This window comes from Rutidosis leptorrhynchoides, chromosome 3, assembly GCF_046630445.1.
Source record: "Rutidosis leptorrhynchoides isolate AG116_Rl617_1_P2 chromosome 3, CSIRO_AGI_Rlap_v1, whole genome shotgun sequence".
NCBI classification, from domain to species: domain Eukaryota; kingdom Viridiplantae; phylum Streptophyta; class Magnoliopsida; order Asterales; family Asteraceae; genus Rutidosis; species Rutidosis leptorrhynchoides.
The window spans coordinates 365,350,308-365,370,806 of record NC_092335.1 but is presented as its reverse complement, the minus strand read 5'-3'; the positions used below and the strand labels follow the sequence as shown (position 1 = coordinate 365,370,806).

At 32.9% G+C, this 20,499-nt stretch overlaps 1 protein-coding gene across 1 annotated transcript; it reads right to left on the bottom strand.

Moving 5' to 3' along the window:
• Positions 1-858: 858 nt before the first annotated feature.
• Positions 859-14,931, bottom strand: LOC139901247 (uncharacterized). Its single transcript, XM_071883973.1, has 2 exons — positions 14,904-14,931; positions 859-1,691 (listed from the first exon to the last, which is right to left on the bottom strand). The coding sequence occupies exons 1-2, from the start codon at positions 14,929-14,931 to the stop codon at positions 859-861; spliced, it is 861 nt and encodes a 286-aa protein (XP_071740074.1).
• Between the last annotated feature and the right edge of the window lie 5,568 nt (positions 14,932-20,499).

Here is a 20,499-nt window from a genome sequence, read left to right as displayed (position 1 = left end):
TAACCAAGATAAGCATATTGAAACAAGGTAAGCAATATTTCTTTCTGAAACCCCATTTTGTTGTGGAATATCCGGACAAGTCATTTGGCGAGAAATACCATTTGTTTTACAATAAGTAAAGAAATCATTTGACATGAATTCTCCACCATTATCACTCCTAAGAGCTTTTACCTTTCTCCCAAATTCTGATTCTACCGCTTCTTTGAATTCTATGAACTTTGATAAGGCTTCGCTTTTCTCCTTTAGGAATTTCACCCAAGTAAACCGAGAATAGTCATCAATTAACACCATGACATAGCAATGACCGCTATAACTTGGTGTTTTTGTTGGCCCCATCAAGTCCGTATGAATCAAGTCAAGCAAACCTTATTTTCAATTTGTTGACTTCTTATATGGAAGTCGGTGTGACTTTCCATATTGACATCCTTGGCATATTACTTCCTCACGAACATTCTTTAATTGAGGAATTCCATCAACTAGTTTATGTGAGAATATCTTTTGCAACATTTGATATCCCACATGGCCTAGTCTAGCATGCCAAATAGCTCCGTTGTCGGTTTGACTTGTTTTCTTCACATAAGCCTCACCTGCGGACAACACAAACAAAGAACCTTTCTTTTCTCCCGTGAAAAGAACATCACCCACAATCTCCTTGACATTCTCAAGGACTTTCACATCCGTTGGACCAAAAAGAACATATTTTCCAGATTCGGTAATTTGAGGTACCGAAACTAGATTCTTGGTCAATTTAGGAACAAGATAAACATCTTTCAAAGTAAAAGTATTATTATTAATATCAATAATTGCATTACCTTCCTTTTTAACCGGATGAGTTGAGTTGTCGGCCGTGATTACAACTCAATTTTGATTGTGATCTCTAACGTCATGAAGAAGAGTTCCATCACCAGTCACATGATGAGAGCAACCCAAATCAATAATACATTGATTCTTCTTAACAACCGTATCAACGGTAAAACATTGCTCCCATTTGACTTCATCATCGTCGTTGCTTGAACAAGCCACGTTTGCTTTTGTGACTTTAGAACGACAATATTTCTTGATGTGACCAACCTTCCCGCACTTGTAACATGTGGGAGGTTTCTTCTCATAGTTACTTTTGTAACTAGTTTGCTCTTCTTCTTTTTCTTTGCTAAAAGAACCTTTCTTGAAGTTCTTCCCTTTTGAAAATAATACCGCATCATTTTCAAATCCTTTAGCCATTTGCTTGGCCAAAGCTTCTTGATTAGAGAGCAAATTCTCTAATTCTTCAACCGAAGGTTGAGTAGACCACCCCTGTATAGAGGTTATGAATGGAACATACTCTTTCTTCAAACCACGAATTAAATATCTTCGCAATCGAGATTCACTAATTTTCTCGTTTGTATCAATCTCTGAAATTTCAGAACAAAGAGTTTTCACCCGTAAGAAATATTCAGAAACTGACATACCTTCTTGTCTTGAGATTGCTAACTCATTTTCCAAGAATTGCAACCGTGCGGTATTCTTCTTGGTAAAAAGTTTCTCAAGAGTATCCCAAACCTCCTTTGGCGAGTTAAGATCACGAACGTGTTCTATGAACTCTTTGCTAATTGATGTCCTCAACGCAAAGAGAGCCTTCCCACACTTGATCTTCCATTTTCTTCGTGACTCGCCTTGCTCAAGAGTTTCTACGGGAATTATGGCATCACTTCCTGCCACAAGTTCCCATAGGTCTTGACCTTGGAGATTGAAATGTCTCGTTCTTATTGATTAAAAACGTTCCATATTAATTGATTTCGTTGCGAGGTTTTGACCTCTATATGAGACGTTTTTCAAAGACTGCATTCATTTTAAAACAAACCATAACCTTTATTTCATCAATAAAGGTTTAAAAAGCTTTACGTAGATTATCAAATAATGATAATCTAAAATATCCTGTTTACACACGACCATTACATAATGGTTTACAATACAAATATGTTACAACAAAATAAGTTTCTTGAATGCAGTTTTTACACAATATCATACAAGCATGGACTCCAAATCTCGTCTTTATTTAAGTATGGGACAGCGGAAGCTCTTAATAATCACCTGAGAATAAACATGCTTAAAACGTCAACAAAAATGTTGGTGAGTTATAGGTTTAACCTATATATATCAAATCATAATAATAGACCACAAGATTTCATATTTCAATACACATCCCATACATAGAGATAAAAATCATTCATATGGTGAACACCTGGTAACCGACATTAACAAGATGCATATATAAGAATATCCCCATCATTCCTGGACACCCTTCGGATATGATATAAATTTCGAAGTACTAAAGCATCCGGTACTTTGGATGGGGTTTGTTAGGCCCAATAGATCTATCTTTAGGATTCGCGTCAATTAGGGTGTCTGTTCCCTAATTCTTAGATTACCAGACTTAATAAAAAGGGGCATATTCGATTTCGATAATTCAACCATAGAATGTAGTTTCACGTACTTGTGTCTATTTTGTAAATCATTTATAAAACCTGCATGTATTCTCATCCCAAAAATATTAGATTTTAAAAGTGGGACTATAACTCACTTTCACAGATTTTTACTTCGTCGGGAAGTAAGACTTGGCCACTTGTTGATTCACGAACCTATAACAATATATACATATATATCAAAGTATGTTCAAAATATATTTACAACACTTTTAATATATTTTGATGTTTTAAGTTTATTAAGTCAGCTGTCCTCGTTAGTAACCTACAACTAGTTGTCCACAGTTAGATGTACAGAAATAAATCAATAAATATTATCTTGAATCAATCCACGACCCAGTGTATACGTATCTCAGTATTGATCACAACTCAAACTATATATATTTTGGAATCAACCTCAACCCTGTATAGCTAACTCCAACATTCACATATAGAGTGTCTATGGTTGTTCCGAAATATATATAGATGTGTCGACATGATAGGTCGAAACATTGTATACGTGTCTATGGTATCTCAAGATTACATAATATACAATACAGGTTGATTAAGTTATGGTTGGAATAGATTTGTTACCAATTTTCACGTAGCTAAAATGAGAAAAATTATCCAATCTTGTTTTACCCATAACTTCTTCATTTTAAATCCGTTTTGAGTGAATCAAATTGCTATGGTTTCATATTGAACTCTATTTTATGAATCTAAACAGAAAAAGTATAGGTTTATAGTCAGAAAAATAAGTTACAAGTCGTTTTTGTAAATGTAGTCATTTCAGTCGAAAGAACGACGTCTAGATGACCATTTTAGAAAACATACTTCCACTTTGAGTTTAACCATAATTTTTGGATATAGTTTCATGTTCATAATAAAAATCATTTTCTCAGAATAATAACTTTTAAATCAAAGTTTATCATAGTTTTTAATTAACTAACCCAAAACAGCCCGCGGTGTTACTACGACGGCGTAAATCCGATTTTACGGTGTTTTTCGTGTCTCCAGGTTTTAAATCATTAAGTTAGCATATCATATAGATATAGAACATATGTTTAGTTTATTTTAAAAGTCAAGTTAGAAGGATTAACTTTTTTTTGCGAACAAGTTTAGAATTAACTAAACTATGTTCTAGTGATTACAAGTTTAAACCTTCGAATAAGATAGCTTTATATGTATGAATCGAATGATGTTATGAACATCATTACTACCTTAAGTTCCTTGGATAAACCTACTGGAAAAGAGAAAAATGGATCTAGCTTCAACGGATCCTTGGATGGCTCGAAGTTCTTGAAGCAGAATCATGACACGAAAACAAGTTCAAGTAAGATCATCACTTGAAATAAGATTGTTATAGTTATAGAAATTGAACCAAAGTTTGAATATGATTATTAACTTGTATTAGAATGATAACCTACTGTAAGAAACAAAGATTTCTTGAGGTTGGATGATCACCTTACAAGATTGGAAGTGAGCTAGCAAACTTGAAAGTATTCTTGATTTTATGTAACTAGAACTTGTAGAATATATGAAGAACACTTAGAACTTGAAGATAGAACTTGAGAGAGATCAATTAGATGAAGAAAATTGAAGAATGAAAGTGTTTGTAGGTATTTTTGGTCGTTGGTGTATGGATTAGATATAAAGGATATGTAATTTTGTTTTCATGTAAATAAGTCATGAATGATTACTCATATTTTTGTAATTTTATGAGATATTTCATGCTAGTTGCCAAATGATGGTTCCCACATGTGTTAGGTGACTCACATGGGCTGCTAAGAGCTGATCATTGAAGTGTATATACCAATAGTACATACATCTAAAAACTGTGTATTGTACGAGTACGAATACGGGTGCATACGAGTAGAATTGTTGATGAAACTGAACGAGGATGTAATTGTAAGCATTTTTGTTAAGTAGAAGTATTTTGATAAGTGTATTGAAGTCTTTCAAAAGTGCATAAATACATATTAAAACACTACATGTATATACATTTTAACTGAGTCGTTAAGTCATCGTTAGTCGTTACATGTAAGTGTTGTTTTGAAACCTTTAGGTTAACGATCTTGTTAAATGTTGTTAACCCAATGTTTATAATATCAAATGAGATTTTAAATTATTATATTATCATGATATTATCATGTATGAATATCTATTAATATGATATATATACATTAAATGTCTTTACAACGATAATCGTTACATATATGTCTCGTTTAAAAATCATTAAGTTAGTAGTCTTGTTTTTACATATGTAGTTCATTGTTAATATACTTAATGATATGTTTACTTATCATAGTATCATGTTAACTATATATATATCCATATATATGTCATCATATAGTTTTTACAAGTTTTAACGTTCGTGAATCACCGGTCAACTTGGGTGGTCAATTGTCTATATGAAACATATTTCAATTAATCAAGTCTTAACAAGTTTGATTGCTTAACATGTTGGAAACATTTAATCATGTAAATATCAATCTCAATTAATATATATAAACATGGAAAAGTTCGGGTCACTACAGTACCTACCCGTTAAATAAATTTCGTCCCGAAATTTTAAGCTGTTGAAGGTGTTGACGAATCTTCTAGAAATAGATGCGGGTATTTCTTCTTCATCTGATCTTCATGCTCCCAGGTGAACTCGGGTCCTCTACGAGCATTCCATCGAACCTTAACAATTGGTATCTTGTTTTGCTTAAGTCTTTTAACCTCACGATCCATTATTTCGACGGGTTCTTCGATGAATTGAAGTTTTTCGTTGATTTGGATTTCATCTAACGGAATAGTGAGATCTTCTTTAGCAAAATATTTCTTCAAATTCGAGACGTGGAAAGTGTTATGTACAGCCGCGAGTTGTTGAGGTAACTCAAGTCGGTAAGCTATTGGTCCGACACGATCAATAATCTTGAATGGTCCAATATACCTTGGATTTAATTTCCCTCGTTTACCAAATCGAACAACGCCTTTCCAAGGTGCAACTTTAAGCATGACCATCTCTCCAATTTTAAATTCTATATCTTTTCTTTTAATGTCAGCGTAGCTCTTTTGTCGACTTTGGGCGGTTTTCAACCGTTGTTGAATTTGGATGATCTTCTCGGTAGTTTCTTGTATAATCTCCGGACCCGTAATCTGTCTATCCCCCACTTCACTCCAATAAATCGGAGACCTGCACTTTCTACCATAAAGTGCTTCAAACGGCGCCATCTCAATGCTTGAATGGTAGCTGTTGTTGTAGGAAAATTCTGCTAACGGTAGATGTCGATCCCAACTGTTTCCGAAATCAATAACACATGCTCGTAGCATGTCTTCAAGCGTTTGTATCGTCCTTTCGCTCTACCCATCAGTTTGTGGATGATAGGCGGTACTCATGTCTAGACGAGTTCCTAATGCTTGCTGTAATTTCTGCCAGAATCTTGAAATAAATCTACCATCCCTATCAGAGATAATAGAGATTGGTATTCCATGTCTGGAGACGACTTCCTTCAAATACAGTCGTGCTAACTTCTCCATCTTGTCATCTTCTCTTATTGGCAGGAAGTGTGCTGATTTGGTGAGACGATCAACTATTACCTAAATAGTATCAAAACCACTTGCAGTCCTTGGCAATTTAGTGATGAAATCCATGGTAATGTTTTCCCGTTTCCATTCTGGGATTTCGGGTTGTTGAAGTAGACCTGTTGGTTTCTGATGCTCAGCTTTGACCTTACAACACGTCAAACATTCTCCTACGTATTTAGCAACATCGGCTTTCATACCCGGCCACCAAAAATGTTTCTTGAGATCCTTGTACATCTTCCCAGTTCCAGGATGTATTGAGTATCTGGTTTTATGAGCTTCTCTAAGTACCATTTCTCTCATATCTCCAAATTTTGGTACCCAAATTCTTTCAGCCCTATACCGGGTTCCGTCTTCCCGAATATTAAGATGCTTCTCCGATCCTTTAGGTATTTCATCCTTTAAATTTCCCTCTTTTAAAACTCCTTGTTGCGCCTCCTTTATTTGAGTAGTAAGGTTATTATGAATCATTATATTCATAGATTTTACTCGAATGGGTTCTCTGTCCTTCCTGCTCAAGGCATCGGCTACCACATTTGCCTTCCCCGGGTGGTAACGAATCTCAAAGTCGTAATCATTCAATAATTCAATCCACCTACGCTGCCTCATATTCAGTTGTTTCTGATTAAATATGTGTTGAAGACTTTTGTGGTCGGTATATATAATACTTTTGACCCCATATAAGTAGTGCCTCCAAGTCTTTAATGCAAAAACAACCGCGCCTAATTCCAAATCATGCGTCGTATAATTTTGTTCGTAAATCTTCAATTGTCTAGACGCATAAGCAATCACCTTCGTTCGTTGCATTAATACACAACCGAGACCTTGCTTTGATGCGTCACAATAAATCACAAAATCATCATTGCCTTCAGGCAATGACAATATAGGTGCCGTAGTTAGCTTTTTCTTCAATAACTGAAATGCTTTCTCTTGTTCATCATTCCATTCAAATTTCTTCCCTTTATGCATTAATGCAGTCAAGGGTTTTGCTATTCTGGAAAAGTCTTGGATGAACCTTCTGTAGTAACCAGCTAGTCCTAAAAACTGGCGTATGTGTTTCGGAGTTTTCGGGGTTTCCCACTTTTCAACAGTTTCTATCTTTGCCGGATCCACCTTAATACCTTCTTTGTTCACTATGTGACCGAGGAATTGAACTTCTTCCAACCAAAATGCACACTTTGAAAACTTAGCGTACAATTCTTCCTTCCTCAATACTTCTAATACCTTTCTCAAATGTTCACCGTGTTCTTGGTCATTCTTTGAGTAAATAAGTATGTCATCAATGAAAACAATGACAAACTTGTCAAGGTATGGTCCACACACTCGGTTCATAAGGTCCATGAACACAGCTGGTGCATTAGTTAAACCAAACGGCATGACCATAAACTCGTAATGACAGTAACGTGTTCTGAAAGCAGTCTTTGGAATATCATCTTCTTTCACCCGCATTTGATGATACCCGGAACGTAAGTCAATCTTTGAATAAACAGACGAGCCTTGTAGTTGATCAAATAAGTCGTCGATTCTCGGTAGTGGGTAGCGGTTCTTGATGGTAAGTTTTTTCAACTCTCGGTAGTCGATACACAACCTGAATGTACCATCTTTCTTCTTGACAAACAAAACAGGAGCTCCCCACGGTGATGTGCTTGGTCGAATGAAACCACGCTCTAAAAGTTCTTGTAATTGGCTTTGCAGTTCTTTCATCTCGCTGGGTGCGAGTCTGTAAGGAGCACGAGCTATTGGTGCAGCTCCTGGTACAAGATCTATTTGAAATTCAACGGATCGATGTGGGGGTAATCCCGGTAATTCTTTCGGAAATACATCGGGAAATTCTTTTGCAATGGGAACATCATTGATGCTCTTTTCTTCAGTTTGTACTTTCTCGACGTGTGCTAGAACAGCATAGCAACCTTTTCTTATTAGTTTTTGTGCCTTCAAATTACTAATAAGATGTAGCTTCGTGTTGCCCTTTTCTCCGTACACCATTAAGGGTTTTTCTTTTTCTCGTATAATGCGAATTGCATTTTTGTAACAAACGACCTCTGCTTTCACTTCTTTCAACCAGTCCATACCGATTATCACATCAAAACTCCCTAACTCTACTGGTATCAAATCAATCTTAAATGTTTCGCTAACCAGTTTAATTTCTCGATTCCGACATATATTATCTGCTGAAATTAATTTACCATTTGCTAATTCGAGTAAAAATTTACTATCCAAAGGCGTCAATGGACAACTTAATTTAGCACAAAAATCTCTACTCATATAGTTTCTATCCGCACCCGAATCAAATAAAACGTAAGCAGATTTATTGTCAATAAGAAACGTACCCGTAACAAGCTCCGGGTCTTCCTGTGCCTCTGCCGCATTAATATTGAAAACTCTTCCGCGGCCTTGTCCATTCGTGTTCTCCTGGTTCGGGCAATTTCTAATAATGTGGCCCGGTTTTCCACATTTATAACAAACTACATTGGCATAACTTGCTCCGACACTACTTGCTCCGCCATTACTCGTTCCGACACCATTTGTTCCTTTCGTTCTATTAACCCCTGGTCCGTAGACCTCACACTTCGCCGCGCTATGACCATTTCTTTTACACTTGTTGCAAAATTTGGTGCAGAACCCCGAGTGATACTTTTCACACCTTTGGCATAGCTGCTTCTGATTGTTGTTGTTGTTGCGATTATTATTGTTGTTGGGATGATTGTTGTAGTTGCTGCTATTGTTGTTGTTGTTGTTGTTGTTGTTGGGCCGTTTGTTGTAGTTGCGATTGATGTTGCGATTGTTGGAATAATTGTTGCGATTATTGTTGTAATTGCTGTTGTTGTTGTATTGGTGATTCTTATCACCGTTTTCCTCTCACTTTCTTTTGACTTGCTTCACATTGGCCTCTTCAGCAGTCTGTTCTTTAATTCTTTCTTCAATCTGGTTCACTAGTTTGTGAGCCATTCTACATGCCTGTTGTATGGAGGCGGGCTCGTGTGAACTTATATCTTCTTGGATTCTTTTTGGTAATCCTTTCACAAACGCGTCGATCTTCTCTTCCTCATCTTCGAATGCTCCCGGACACAATAGGCACAATTCTGTGAATCGTCTTTCGTATGTGGTAATATCAAATCCTTGGGTTTGTAACCCTCTAAGTTCTGTCTTGAGCTTATTGACCTCGGTTCTGGGACGGTATTTCTCGTTCATCAAGTGCTTGAATGCTGACCACGGTTGTGCGTACGCATCGTCTTGTCCCACTTGCTCTAGATAGGTATTCCACCATGTTAACGCAGAACCTGTGAAGGTATGCGTAGCGTACTTCACTTTGTCCTCTTCAGTACACTTACTTATGGCAAACACCGATTCGACCTTCTCGGTCCACCGTTTCAATCCGATCGGTCCTTAAGTTCTATCAAATTCCAAAGGTTTGCAGGCAGTAAATTCTTTGTAGGTGCATCCTACACGATTTCCTGTACTGCTAGATCCAAGGTTATTGTTGGTATGTAGCGCAGCCTGTACTGCGGCTATGTTTGAAGCTAGAAAAGTACGGAATTCCTCTTCATTCATATTCACGGTTTGTCGAGTAGTCGGTGCCATTTCCTTCAAAATAGTCAAATGGAACAAGTTAATCATACAGAATATTAAGAGTAGTTAATAGTATTTCGTAGCATAATATGAACTCATTTATAAAAGCTTTTTCTTCATATTAGCGTTTTATAAGTTTAAATTCGGGTAGTACCTACCCGTTAAGTTCATACTTAGTAGCTAATATACAATTCAACTACTACAATTCTATATGAAAAACTGATTATAATAATATTTCGCGTTCAAACTTTTACACAATATTTTACAAACTTACAATACCGCTTATTTTACATATAGCATGAAATATAGCACACAATAAATTTGATACAAGATGGTTGTGAAGATAATTCTAGCTAGTACACAAGTCGTTCAGCAAAGGCAATAAAGACACGTAATTCATACGTCCAGAAACAAGTCATGCATTCTAGTTTTACTAGGATTACTTCCCATCCTTGGTCTTGTGGAACATAACCGTTATGGCCGTTGATAAGACATCGTGTTGTAACGTCGTCAAAGGGACGAGGGTTACGTAATGTCCAACAGTCCCGTAACAATCTAAAAACCTCATTTCTTACCCCAATTACCAACTCCGTCACTTGTGGGAACGTTTTGTTTAATAGTTGTAGCCCGATATTCTTGTTCTCACTTTGGTGAGAAGCGAACATTACTAATCCGTAAGCATAACATGCTTCTTTATGTTGCATGTTAGCCACTTTTTCTAAATCACGAAGTCCAATATTCGGATATATTGAGTCAAAATAATTTCTTAACCCATTGCGTAAAATAGCATTTGAGTTCCCCGCAATATATGCGTCAAAGTAAACACATCGTAACTTATGGATTTCCCAATGTGATATCCCCCATCTTTCGAATGAAAGCCTTTTATAAACCAAGGCATTCTTGGAACGTTCTTCGAATGTCTTACAAACTGATCTCGCCTTAAATAGTTGTGCCGAAGAATTCTGACCGACTCTAGACAAGATTTCATCAATCATGTCTCCGGGTAGGTCTCTTAAAATATTGGGTTGTCTATCCATTTTGTGTTTTTATACTGTAAAATAGACAAGAGTTAGATTCATAAAAAAAATACTTATTAATACAAGCAATTTTTACATATATCATAAAGCATAAGCACACTATATTACATATATTACACCACACGAATACAACTATCTTATTCCGACTCGCTTGTTTCTTCTTCTTCGGTTTTGGTTCGTTTTGCCAAGTTTCTAGGGATATATGATGTTCCCCTAATACGAGCCGTCATTTTCCACGTTGGTTTAGAAAAACCTGGTGGTTTAGAGGTTCCCAGGTCATTGTTACAACTTAAGGACTTCGGGGGTTGACGATACATATAAAGTTCATCGGGGTTGGAATTAGATTTCTCTATTTTTATGCCCTTTCCCTTATTATTTTCTTTTGCCTTTTTAAATTCAGTTGGGGTAATTTCTATAACATCATCGGAATTCTCGTTGGAATCCGATTCATCGGAGAATTGGTAATCCTCCCAATATTTTGCTTCCTTGGCGGAAACACCATTGACCATAATTAACCTTGGTCGGTTGGTTGAGGATTTTCTTTTACTTAACCGTTTTATTATTTCCCCCACCGGTTCTATTTCTTCATCCGGTTCCGACTCTTCTTCCGGTTCCGATTCTTCTTTCGGTTCCGACTCTTCTTCCGGTTCCTCTTCGGGAACTTGTGAATCAGTCCACGAATCATTCCAATTTACATTTGACTCTTCATTATTATTAGGTGAGTCAATGGGACTTGTTCTAGAGGTATACATCTATCACATAATATCAAACGCGTTAAGAGATTAATATATCACATAATATTCACATGTTAAAAATATATAGTTTCCAACAAAATTTGTTAAGCAATCATTTTTCAAGTAAACACGGTCGAAGTCCAGACTCACTAATGCATCCTAACAAACTCGATAAGACACACTAATGTAAAATTTTGGTTCTCTAAGACCAACGCTCGGATACCAACTGAAATGTCCCGTTCTTATTGATTAAAAACGTTCCATATTAATTGATTTCGGTGCGAGGTTTTGACCTCTATATGAGACGTTTTTCAAAGACTGCATTCATTTTAAAACAAACCATAACCTTTATTTCATCAATAAAGGTTTAAAAAGCTTTACGTAGATTATCAAATAATGATAATCTAAAATATCCTGTTTACACACGACCATTACATAATGGTTTACAATACAAATATGTTACAACAAAATAAGTTTCTTGAATGTAGTTTTTACACAATATCATACAAGCATGGACTCCAAATCTCGTCCTTATTTAAGTATGCGACAGCGGAAGCTCTTAATAATCACCTGAGAATAAACATGCTTAAAACATCAACAAAAATGTTGGTGAGTTATAGGTTTAACCTATATATATCAAATCATAATAATAGACCACAAGATTTCATATTTCAATACACATCCCATACATAGAGATAAAAATCATTCATATGGTGAACACCTGGTAACCGACATTAACAAGATGCATATATAAGAATATCCCCATCATTCCGGGACACCCTTCGGATATGATATAAATTTCGAAGTACTAAAGCATCCGGTACTTTGGATGGGGTTTGTTAGGCCCAATAGATCTATCTTTAGGATTCGCGTCAATTAGGGTGTCTGTTCCCTAATTCTTAGATTACCAGACTTAATAAAAAGGGGCATATTCGATTTCGATAATTCAACCATAGAATGTAGTTTCACGTACCTGTGTCTATTTTGTAAATCATTTATAAAACCTGCATGTATTCTTATCCCAAAAATATTAGATTTTAAAAGTGGGACTATAACTCACTTTCACAGATTTTTACTTCGTCGGGAAGTAAGACTTGGCCACTGGTTGATTCACGAACCTATAACAATATATACATATATATCAAAGTATGTTCAAAATATATTTACAACATTTTTAATATATTTTGATGTTTTAAGTTTATTAAGTCAGCTGTCATCGTTAGTAACCTACAACTAGTTGTCCACAATTAGATGTACAGAAATAAATCGATAAATATTATCTTGAATCAATCCACGACCCAGTGTATACGTATCTCAGTATTGATCACAACTCAAACTATATATATTTTGGAATCAACCTCAACCCTGTATAGCTAACTCCAACATTCACATATAGAGTGTCTATGGTTGTTCTGAAATATATATTGATGTGTCGAAATGATAGGTCGAAACATTGTATACGTGTCTATGGTATCTCAAGATTACATAATATACAATACAGGTTGATTAAGTTATGGTTGGAATAGATTTGTTACCAATTTTCACGTAGCTAAAATGAGAAAAATTATCCAATCTTGTTTTACCCATAACTTCTTCATTTTAAATCCGTTTTGAGTGAATAAAATTGCTATGGTTTCACATTGAACTCTATTTTATGAATCTAAACAGAAAAAGTATAGGTTTATAGTCGGAAAAATAAGTTACAAGTCGTTTTTGTAAATGTAGTCATTTCAGTCGAAAGAACGACGTCTAGATGACCATTTTAGAAAACATACTTCCACTTTGAGTTTAACCATAATTTTTGGATATAGTTTCATGTTCATAATAAAAATCATTTTCTCAGAATAACAACTTTTAAATCAAAGTTTATCATAGTTTTTAATTAACTAACCCAAAACAGCCCGCGGTGTTACTACGACGGCGTAAATCCGGTTTTACGGTGTTTTCCGTGTCTCCAGGTTTTAAATCATTAAGTTAGCATATCATATAGATATAGAACATGTGTTTATTTGATTTTAAAAGTCAAGTTAGAAGGATTAACTTTTGTTTGCGAACAAGTTTAGAATTAACTAAACTATGTTCTAGTGATTACAAGTTTAAACCTTCGAATAAGATAGCTTTATATGTATGAATCGAATGATGTTATGAACATCATTACTACCTTAAGTTCCTTGGATAAACCTACTGGAAAAGAGAAAAATGGATCTAGCTTCAACGGATCCTTGGATGGCTCGAAGTTCTTGAAGCAGAATAATGACACGAAAACAAGTTCAAGTAAGATCATAACTTGAAATAAGATTGTTATAGTTATAGAAATTGAACCAAAGTTTGAATATAATTATTACCTTGTATTAGAATGATAACCTACTATAAGAAACAAAGATTTCTTGAGGTTGGATGATCACCTTACAAGATTGGAAGTGAGCTAGCAAACTTGAAAGTATTCTTGATTTTATGTAACTAGAACTTGTAGAATATATGAAGAACACTTAAACCTTGAAGATAGAACTTGAGAGAGATCAATTAGATGAAGAAAATTGAAGAATGAAAGTGTTTGTAGGTGTTTTTGGTCATTGGTGTATGGATTAGATATAAAGGATATGTAATTTTGTTTTCATGTAAATAAGTCATGAATGATTACTCATATTTTTGTAATTTTATGAGATATTTCATGCTAGTTGCCAAATGATGGTTCCCACATGTGTTAGGTGACTCACATGGGCTGCTAAGAGCTGATCATTGGAGTGTATATACCAATAGTACATACATCTAAAAGCTGTGTATTGTACGAGTACGAATACGGGTGCATACGAGTAGAATTGTTGATGAAACTGAACGAGGATGTAATTGTAAGCATTTTTGTTAAGTAGAAGTATTTTGATAAGTGTATTGAAGTCTTTCAAAAGTGTATAAATACATATTAAAACACTACATGTATATACATTTTAACTGAGTCGTTAAGTCATCGTTCGTCGTTACATGTAAGTGTTGTTTTGAAACCTTTAGGTTAACGATCTTGTTAAATGTTGTTAACCCAATGTTTATAATATAAAATGAGATTTTAAATTATTATATTATCATGATATTATCATGTATGAATATCTATTAATATGATATATATACATTAAATTTCTTTACAACGATAATCGTTACATATATGTCTCGTTTAAAAATCATTAAGTTAGTAGTCTTGTTTTTACATATGTAGTTCATTGTTAATATACTTAATGATATGTTTACTTATCATAGTATCATGTTAACTATATATATATCCATATATATGTCATCATATAGTTTTTACAAATTTTAATGTTCGTGAATCACCGGTCAACTTGGGTGGTCAATTGTCTATATGAAACATATTTCAATTAATCAAGTCTTAACAAGTTTGATTGCTTAACATGTTGGAAACATTTAATCATGTAAATATCAATCTCAATTAATATATATAAACATGGAAAAGTTCGGGTCACTACAGAGATAAGCTTCCATACACATCTTCCAATACTTGTAGTTGTTGCCTACAAGTCTTTCCATACCATTGAACATACCTCCATTGTTTACATTTGAGACTTCCATTTTTGATTAGCAAGAAACTAGTTTACACTTTGAGTATTTGCACACAAAGTTTAACTTAGGACTAAACTTATAACCAAGTTTATAACCAAGCTCTTGATACCATAATACAATAAATAGACTTTCTAGTAATGAAAGTTGAGTAAACAAAATATGAACAAATATTCGTGTAAACTGATTATGTATTGGATTAATTCAAATGGTTACAATTAACCTTCTTAAATACAAGAACAAAATCATAAACAAATCATACCAACTAAGCCATCAATCATGGATGGATTATACCTAACACACACTACAAATAAAGCCATGTATCAATCATGGATGAATTATACCTAACACACTACAAATAAAGCCATAAAACATGGCCAAAAATCGGCCACCAATAAAGCAATTGAATAAGAAAAGCCACCAATTAAGGAAAGCAACTTTAACAGCTCATAGTAGGACTTTGCACTAACATTTTAGTACTAATGAGTTTGTACCAATATTTTAACACTTGAATCATGTTGATTCAAGTAGAGGAAACTAGAAAGCTCTACTGACTCAATATAGACTTGGCAATAAAGTTTTATGGACTAAACTGTGACGACCCGGGAATTTCCGATCAAATTTAAACTTGAATCTTATTTGATTTCGATACGATAAGGAAAGTCTATTAAACTGAGTCTCAAAATCTTTGAACTGATTTATGAATTCATTTGACCTTCGACCATTCCCGACGATTCACGAACCATTGAATTTTAAACAAATGTATATATATAAATGATTATATATGTAAATAACTATATATAATAAGTTAGATATATTAATGAACTATTATTTTTTTAGATAACTTAAAATAACTAAAACTTGTTATTTTAAATATATAGTGTATATTGAATAAATGATTTCGAATATAATTTGTCAACGTTAACAAGGTATTTAATGTATAATGTTACACTCTGAGATTATTTGTTCAATACCTATAATTAATATTTTTATTTACTAGATATTTAAAATATAATTAAACATGTTGTAGTTGAAGTATCTAGATATATATATATATATATATATATATATATATATATATATATATATATATATATATATATATATATATACATATATACATGATTGGAGTACATAATTATTGATTTTATGTATCTAGATATATATATATATATATATATAACTATTTTGTAAACAATAATATTACTCGTTGATTAATTCGATTGATATCTAAGTAAATCAATTTGAATGTTTGGGAAATTTAAATATAATTGTTATAATAATATTATTATTTTTTTATATACTAATATCAATACTTGTATTATTAATGTTATTATCTATAGTTACGAATTCTAATATATATAAAAATTGTTATAGTATTATTATTATTACTAACCTCATTATATTCATGAATAAAACTAAGATTATTAGTATTATTATTATTATTATTATTTTATAATATTAACATAATTTATTAATTAATATTATTTTTATAAATATAATTTACACTTAATAAAAATGAGCATATAATCTGTAAAGTACCATGAATTATATCATATCACTATCAATTTATTTATTTATTTTTTTTCCTTACATTCTATTGACTTGTGACTTATGGTCGATACCAACTTTTGATAACTTATCCTTTCACTGAATTGAGACTCTTAAATTTTTTATTCTCACAATATATCACTACTTCTAAATGGTACAGGCGTTTATGTATTTTTTTTTTCTGTTTGTATCAAGCTTTTGCTCATAATTCAAAAACGAATCATTTTCAAGAATCTAAAAGTGCAGAAGTGTCTTAAATCTTGTCGTGAATGTTTCTTCAAATTTCCAGATTCCAGTTCGTAAAATCGAGCTCGAATTTAAGGAGTCAAATTTAGAATTCAAAAGTCAACCGAGTGTTCTAGTATTAAATTGGAGTTATAGATTTCGTTTCAATTGAAATTAATGATTCATAAAGCTTCCATGAATCATTTGCAACATCTTTCGTGTTATAGATTTTGTATAATACGCTCGAAAAATCAAAATCAAATTTATTTATTTTTTGTGAACACATGCGTCGAACAGCAGGACTTTTTTTTTTATTATTTTTTTTTCTTTTCTTCTCGAGCTGTATAAATGTTAGGTATTGATTAATTGTCAGTACTTTGAAGTGTAAGTCTTTGTCTTGATGAATTGTATCATGGGAATCGATTGATGTCTTTGAAGAAGAAGATATAACACTGTTAGGTTGGGTTAAGTAGGTGTGAATTCGAAATTATAACAGAAAGACAGTCTAGAGCAGCTGGTTTGAGGGTGTATGGAGGAGCGAGAGGTCTCAAGTTCGAACCTAGTTCGTGGCGTTTTTTTTTAAAATGCATGTTTCTTCAAAGGTTGTAATCTATTTTATTGTTATTATTATTGTTATTGTTTTTATTATTGTTATTGTTAAATATTAGTATTATTAGGTATTATTAATCATTATTTTACTATCATGTAAAATTATTAGGTATTATTCATGACTATTAGTATTATTAATATCAATAAAAGTATTATTATGATTAGGCATACTACCGCAATTGTTATTATGAAAATAATACAAACTATTATTATTAGGATTAATATTAGCATTAGTATCATTGTAGGATTATTATTATTATTATTATTATTATTATTATTATTATTATTATTATTATTATTATTATTATTATTATTATTATTATTATTATTATTATTATTATTATTATTATTATTATTATTATTATTATTATTATTATTATTATTATTATTATTATTAACATAAGTATAATTATAAGTATTATCAATATTGTTAATATAATCAAAATTATTAGTATGGTTATTATTAAAATTACTACTATCATCACTATCTTTTTTTTTTTTACAAAAATTATTATTTTGATATCACAAAAACTATTATTTTTATTGTTAACAATGTTATCATGTAGTTACTAAAATCATTATCATAACCACTATTAACAGTAAAGTTAATGCTTTTACAAGTATTATTGTTTTTATTCAATATTGGAATTATTGTTAACATAAGTATATTATTAATGTTATTATCATTATTTTTACTAATATTAACTTAGTATAATTAGAACTACTGTTTTGATGAACAAATGAAATACATACAATAAATATATATATTTAACACATATAACATAACAAAATTTAATATTTTTATATACAAAATAAACACATAAAAATATATATAGTAATAACATAAAAGAATGATATAACTAATACATTTATATATATATATATATGTGTGTGTACAATTACAAATATAAATATTAATAGATATACAAATGATATAGGTTCGTGAATCCGAGGCCAACCCTACATTGTTCAGTTGATCAATATAGTCATATGTATTTTTACTACAAAATACATTAGGTGAGTTTCATTTGCTCCCTTTTACTCTTTACATTTTTGGGCTGAGAATACATGCAAATGCTTTATTAACTGTTTTACAATATTTATATGCGTGAGTTTCATTTGCTCCCTTTTTACTCATTACATTTTTGGGGTGAGAATACATGCAAATACTTTATTAACTGTTTTATAATATTTATATGCGTGAGTTCATTTGCTCCCTTTTTACTCATTACATTTTTGGGCTGAGAATACATGCAAATACTTTATTAACTGTTTTATAATATTTATATGCGTGAGTTTCATTTGCTCCCTTTTACTCTTTACGTTTTTGGGCTGAGAATACATGCAAATGCTTTATTAACTGTTTTACAATATTTATATGCGTGAGTTTCATTTGCCTTTTTACCCTTTATATTTTTGGGCTGAGAATACATGCGCAACTTTTATAACTGTTTTACGAAATAGACACAAGTAAATGAAACTACATTATTTGATTGAATTATCGAAATCGAATATGCCCCTTTTTATTAAGTCTGGTAATCTAAGAATTAGGGAACAGACACCCTAATTGACGCGAACTCTAAAGATAGATCTATCGGGCCCAACAAGCCCTATCCAAAGTACCGGATGCTTTAGTACTTCGAAATTTATATCATGTCCGAAGGAGGATCCCAGAATGATGGGGATATTCTTATATGCATACTGTGAATGTCAGTTACCAGGTGTTCAATCCATATGAATGATTATTTTGTCTCTATGTATGGGACGTATGTTTATGATAAATGGAAATATGAAATCTTGTGGTCTATTAAAAATTATGAAATGATTATTTATGATAAACTAATGAACTCACCAACCTTTTGGTTGACACTTGAAAGCATGTTTATTCTCAGGTACGAAAGAAACCTTCCGCTGTGCATTTTCTTATTTTAGAGATATTACTTGGAGTCATTCATGACATATTTCAAAAGACGTTGCATTCAAGTCGTTGAGTTCATCAAGATTATTATTAGATTATAGATAGATATATTATTAAATGGTATGCATGCCGTCAACTTTCGATGTAATGAAAGATTGTCTTTTCAAAAACGAATGCAATGTTTATAAAATGTATCATATAGAGGTCAAGTACCTCGCAATGTAATCAACTGTTGTGAATCGTTTATAATCGATATGGACTTCGTCCGGATAGATTAGGACGGGTCTTTACAGTTGGTATCAGAGCGATGGTCTTAGCGAACCAGGTCTGCAATAGTGTGTCTAACTGATAAGTCGTTAGGATGCATTAGTGAGTCTGGACTTCGACCGTGTCTACATGTCAAAAGTATTGCTTATCACTTCGTGTCAAAAATTACCTGCTTATCATTCTTATAGAATCACTTGCTTATCATTCTTAGTCTAGACACGTTTTACTGCATTGATTGCATGATTAGTGTATGGACAAAATTCATATCTTAGCATATCTGCTAATTCATATCTTAGCGTATCTGTTATTGTAAACTTTGCCTGACATTTTCTGTAGATTCCTCCGTAACTTATGGGATTTTAGTATTATATATGCATATGTAAATTATGTATTGCAGGGTACTAATCTACATCCTATAATCTATTTCTTATCGAAAATCCTTCATCTGATTGTACGGGATGAATCCCTCAACCAGTTCGGGTCCCTCAAATTTCGATAGCTATTCCGATAGTTATTCCAACAGCTATTCCGACATGGATATTCACCTAAGCTCCGAAAGCGATGTCACCAGAATGAATCAATCAATCAGCCATTCCCAATTCATCTGATTCATTCGTAGTCGACTTAATCAATGGAGACGCTAAGAAGGCGATCCCTTCCACCAACCGAATTCACCTCTTGACAATGAACCTGAAGCGTTTACCGGCGGACCTATCTGAAACACCATCTTCAGCCTCATTTCCAGGGTAGCTCGTCACGATTATATTCTATCTAAAATTCTAAACCTTATTCATCTGCTCGTTCCGACCAACAATCATCTTGGAATAATAGGAGAAGTCAACGAACTTCGCGCTCGAGTAATCAATCTGGAGAATATGGTACAAAATGTACCAGCTTCAACAACCTCACCGGCACCAACAGTACCATCAGTAACAGTACCAGTACCATCAACAATCCATGCTTCAATATCATCATCTATACTTTGAGTATGATCTTCGTTCTACGTATCA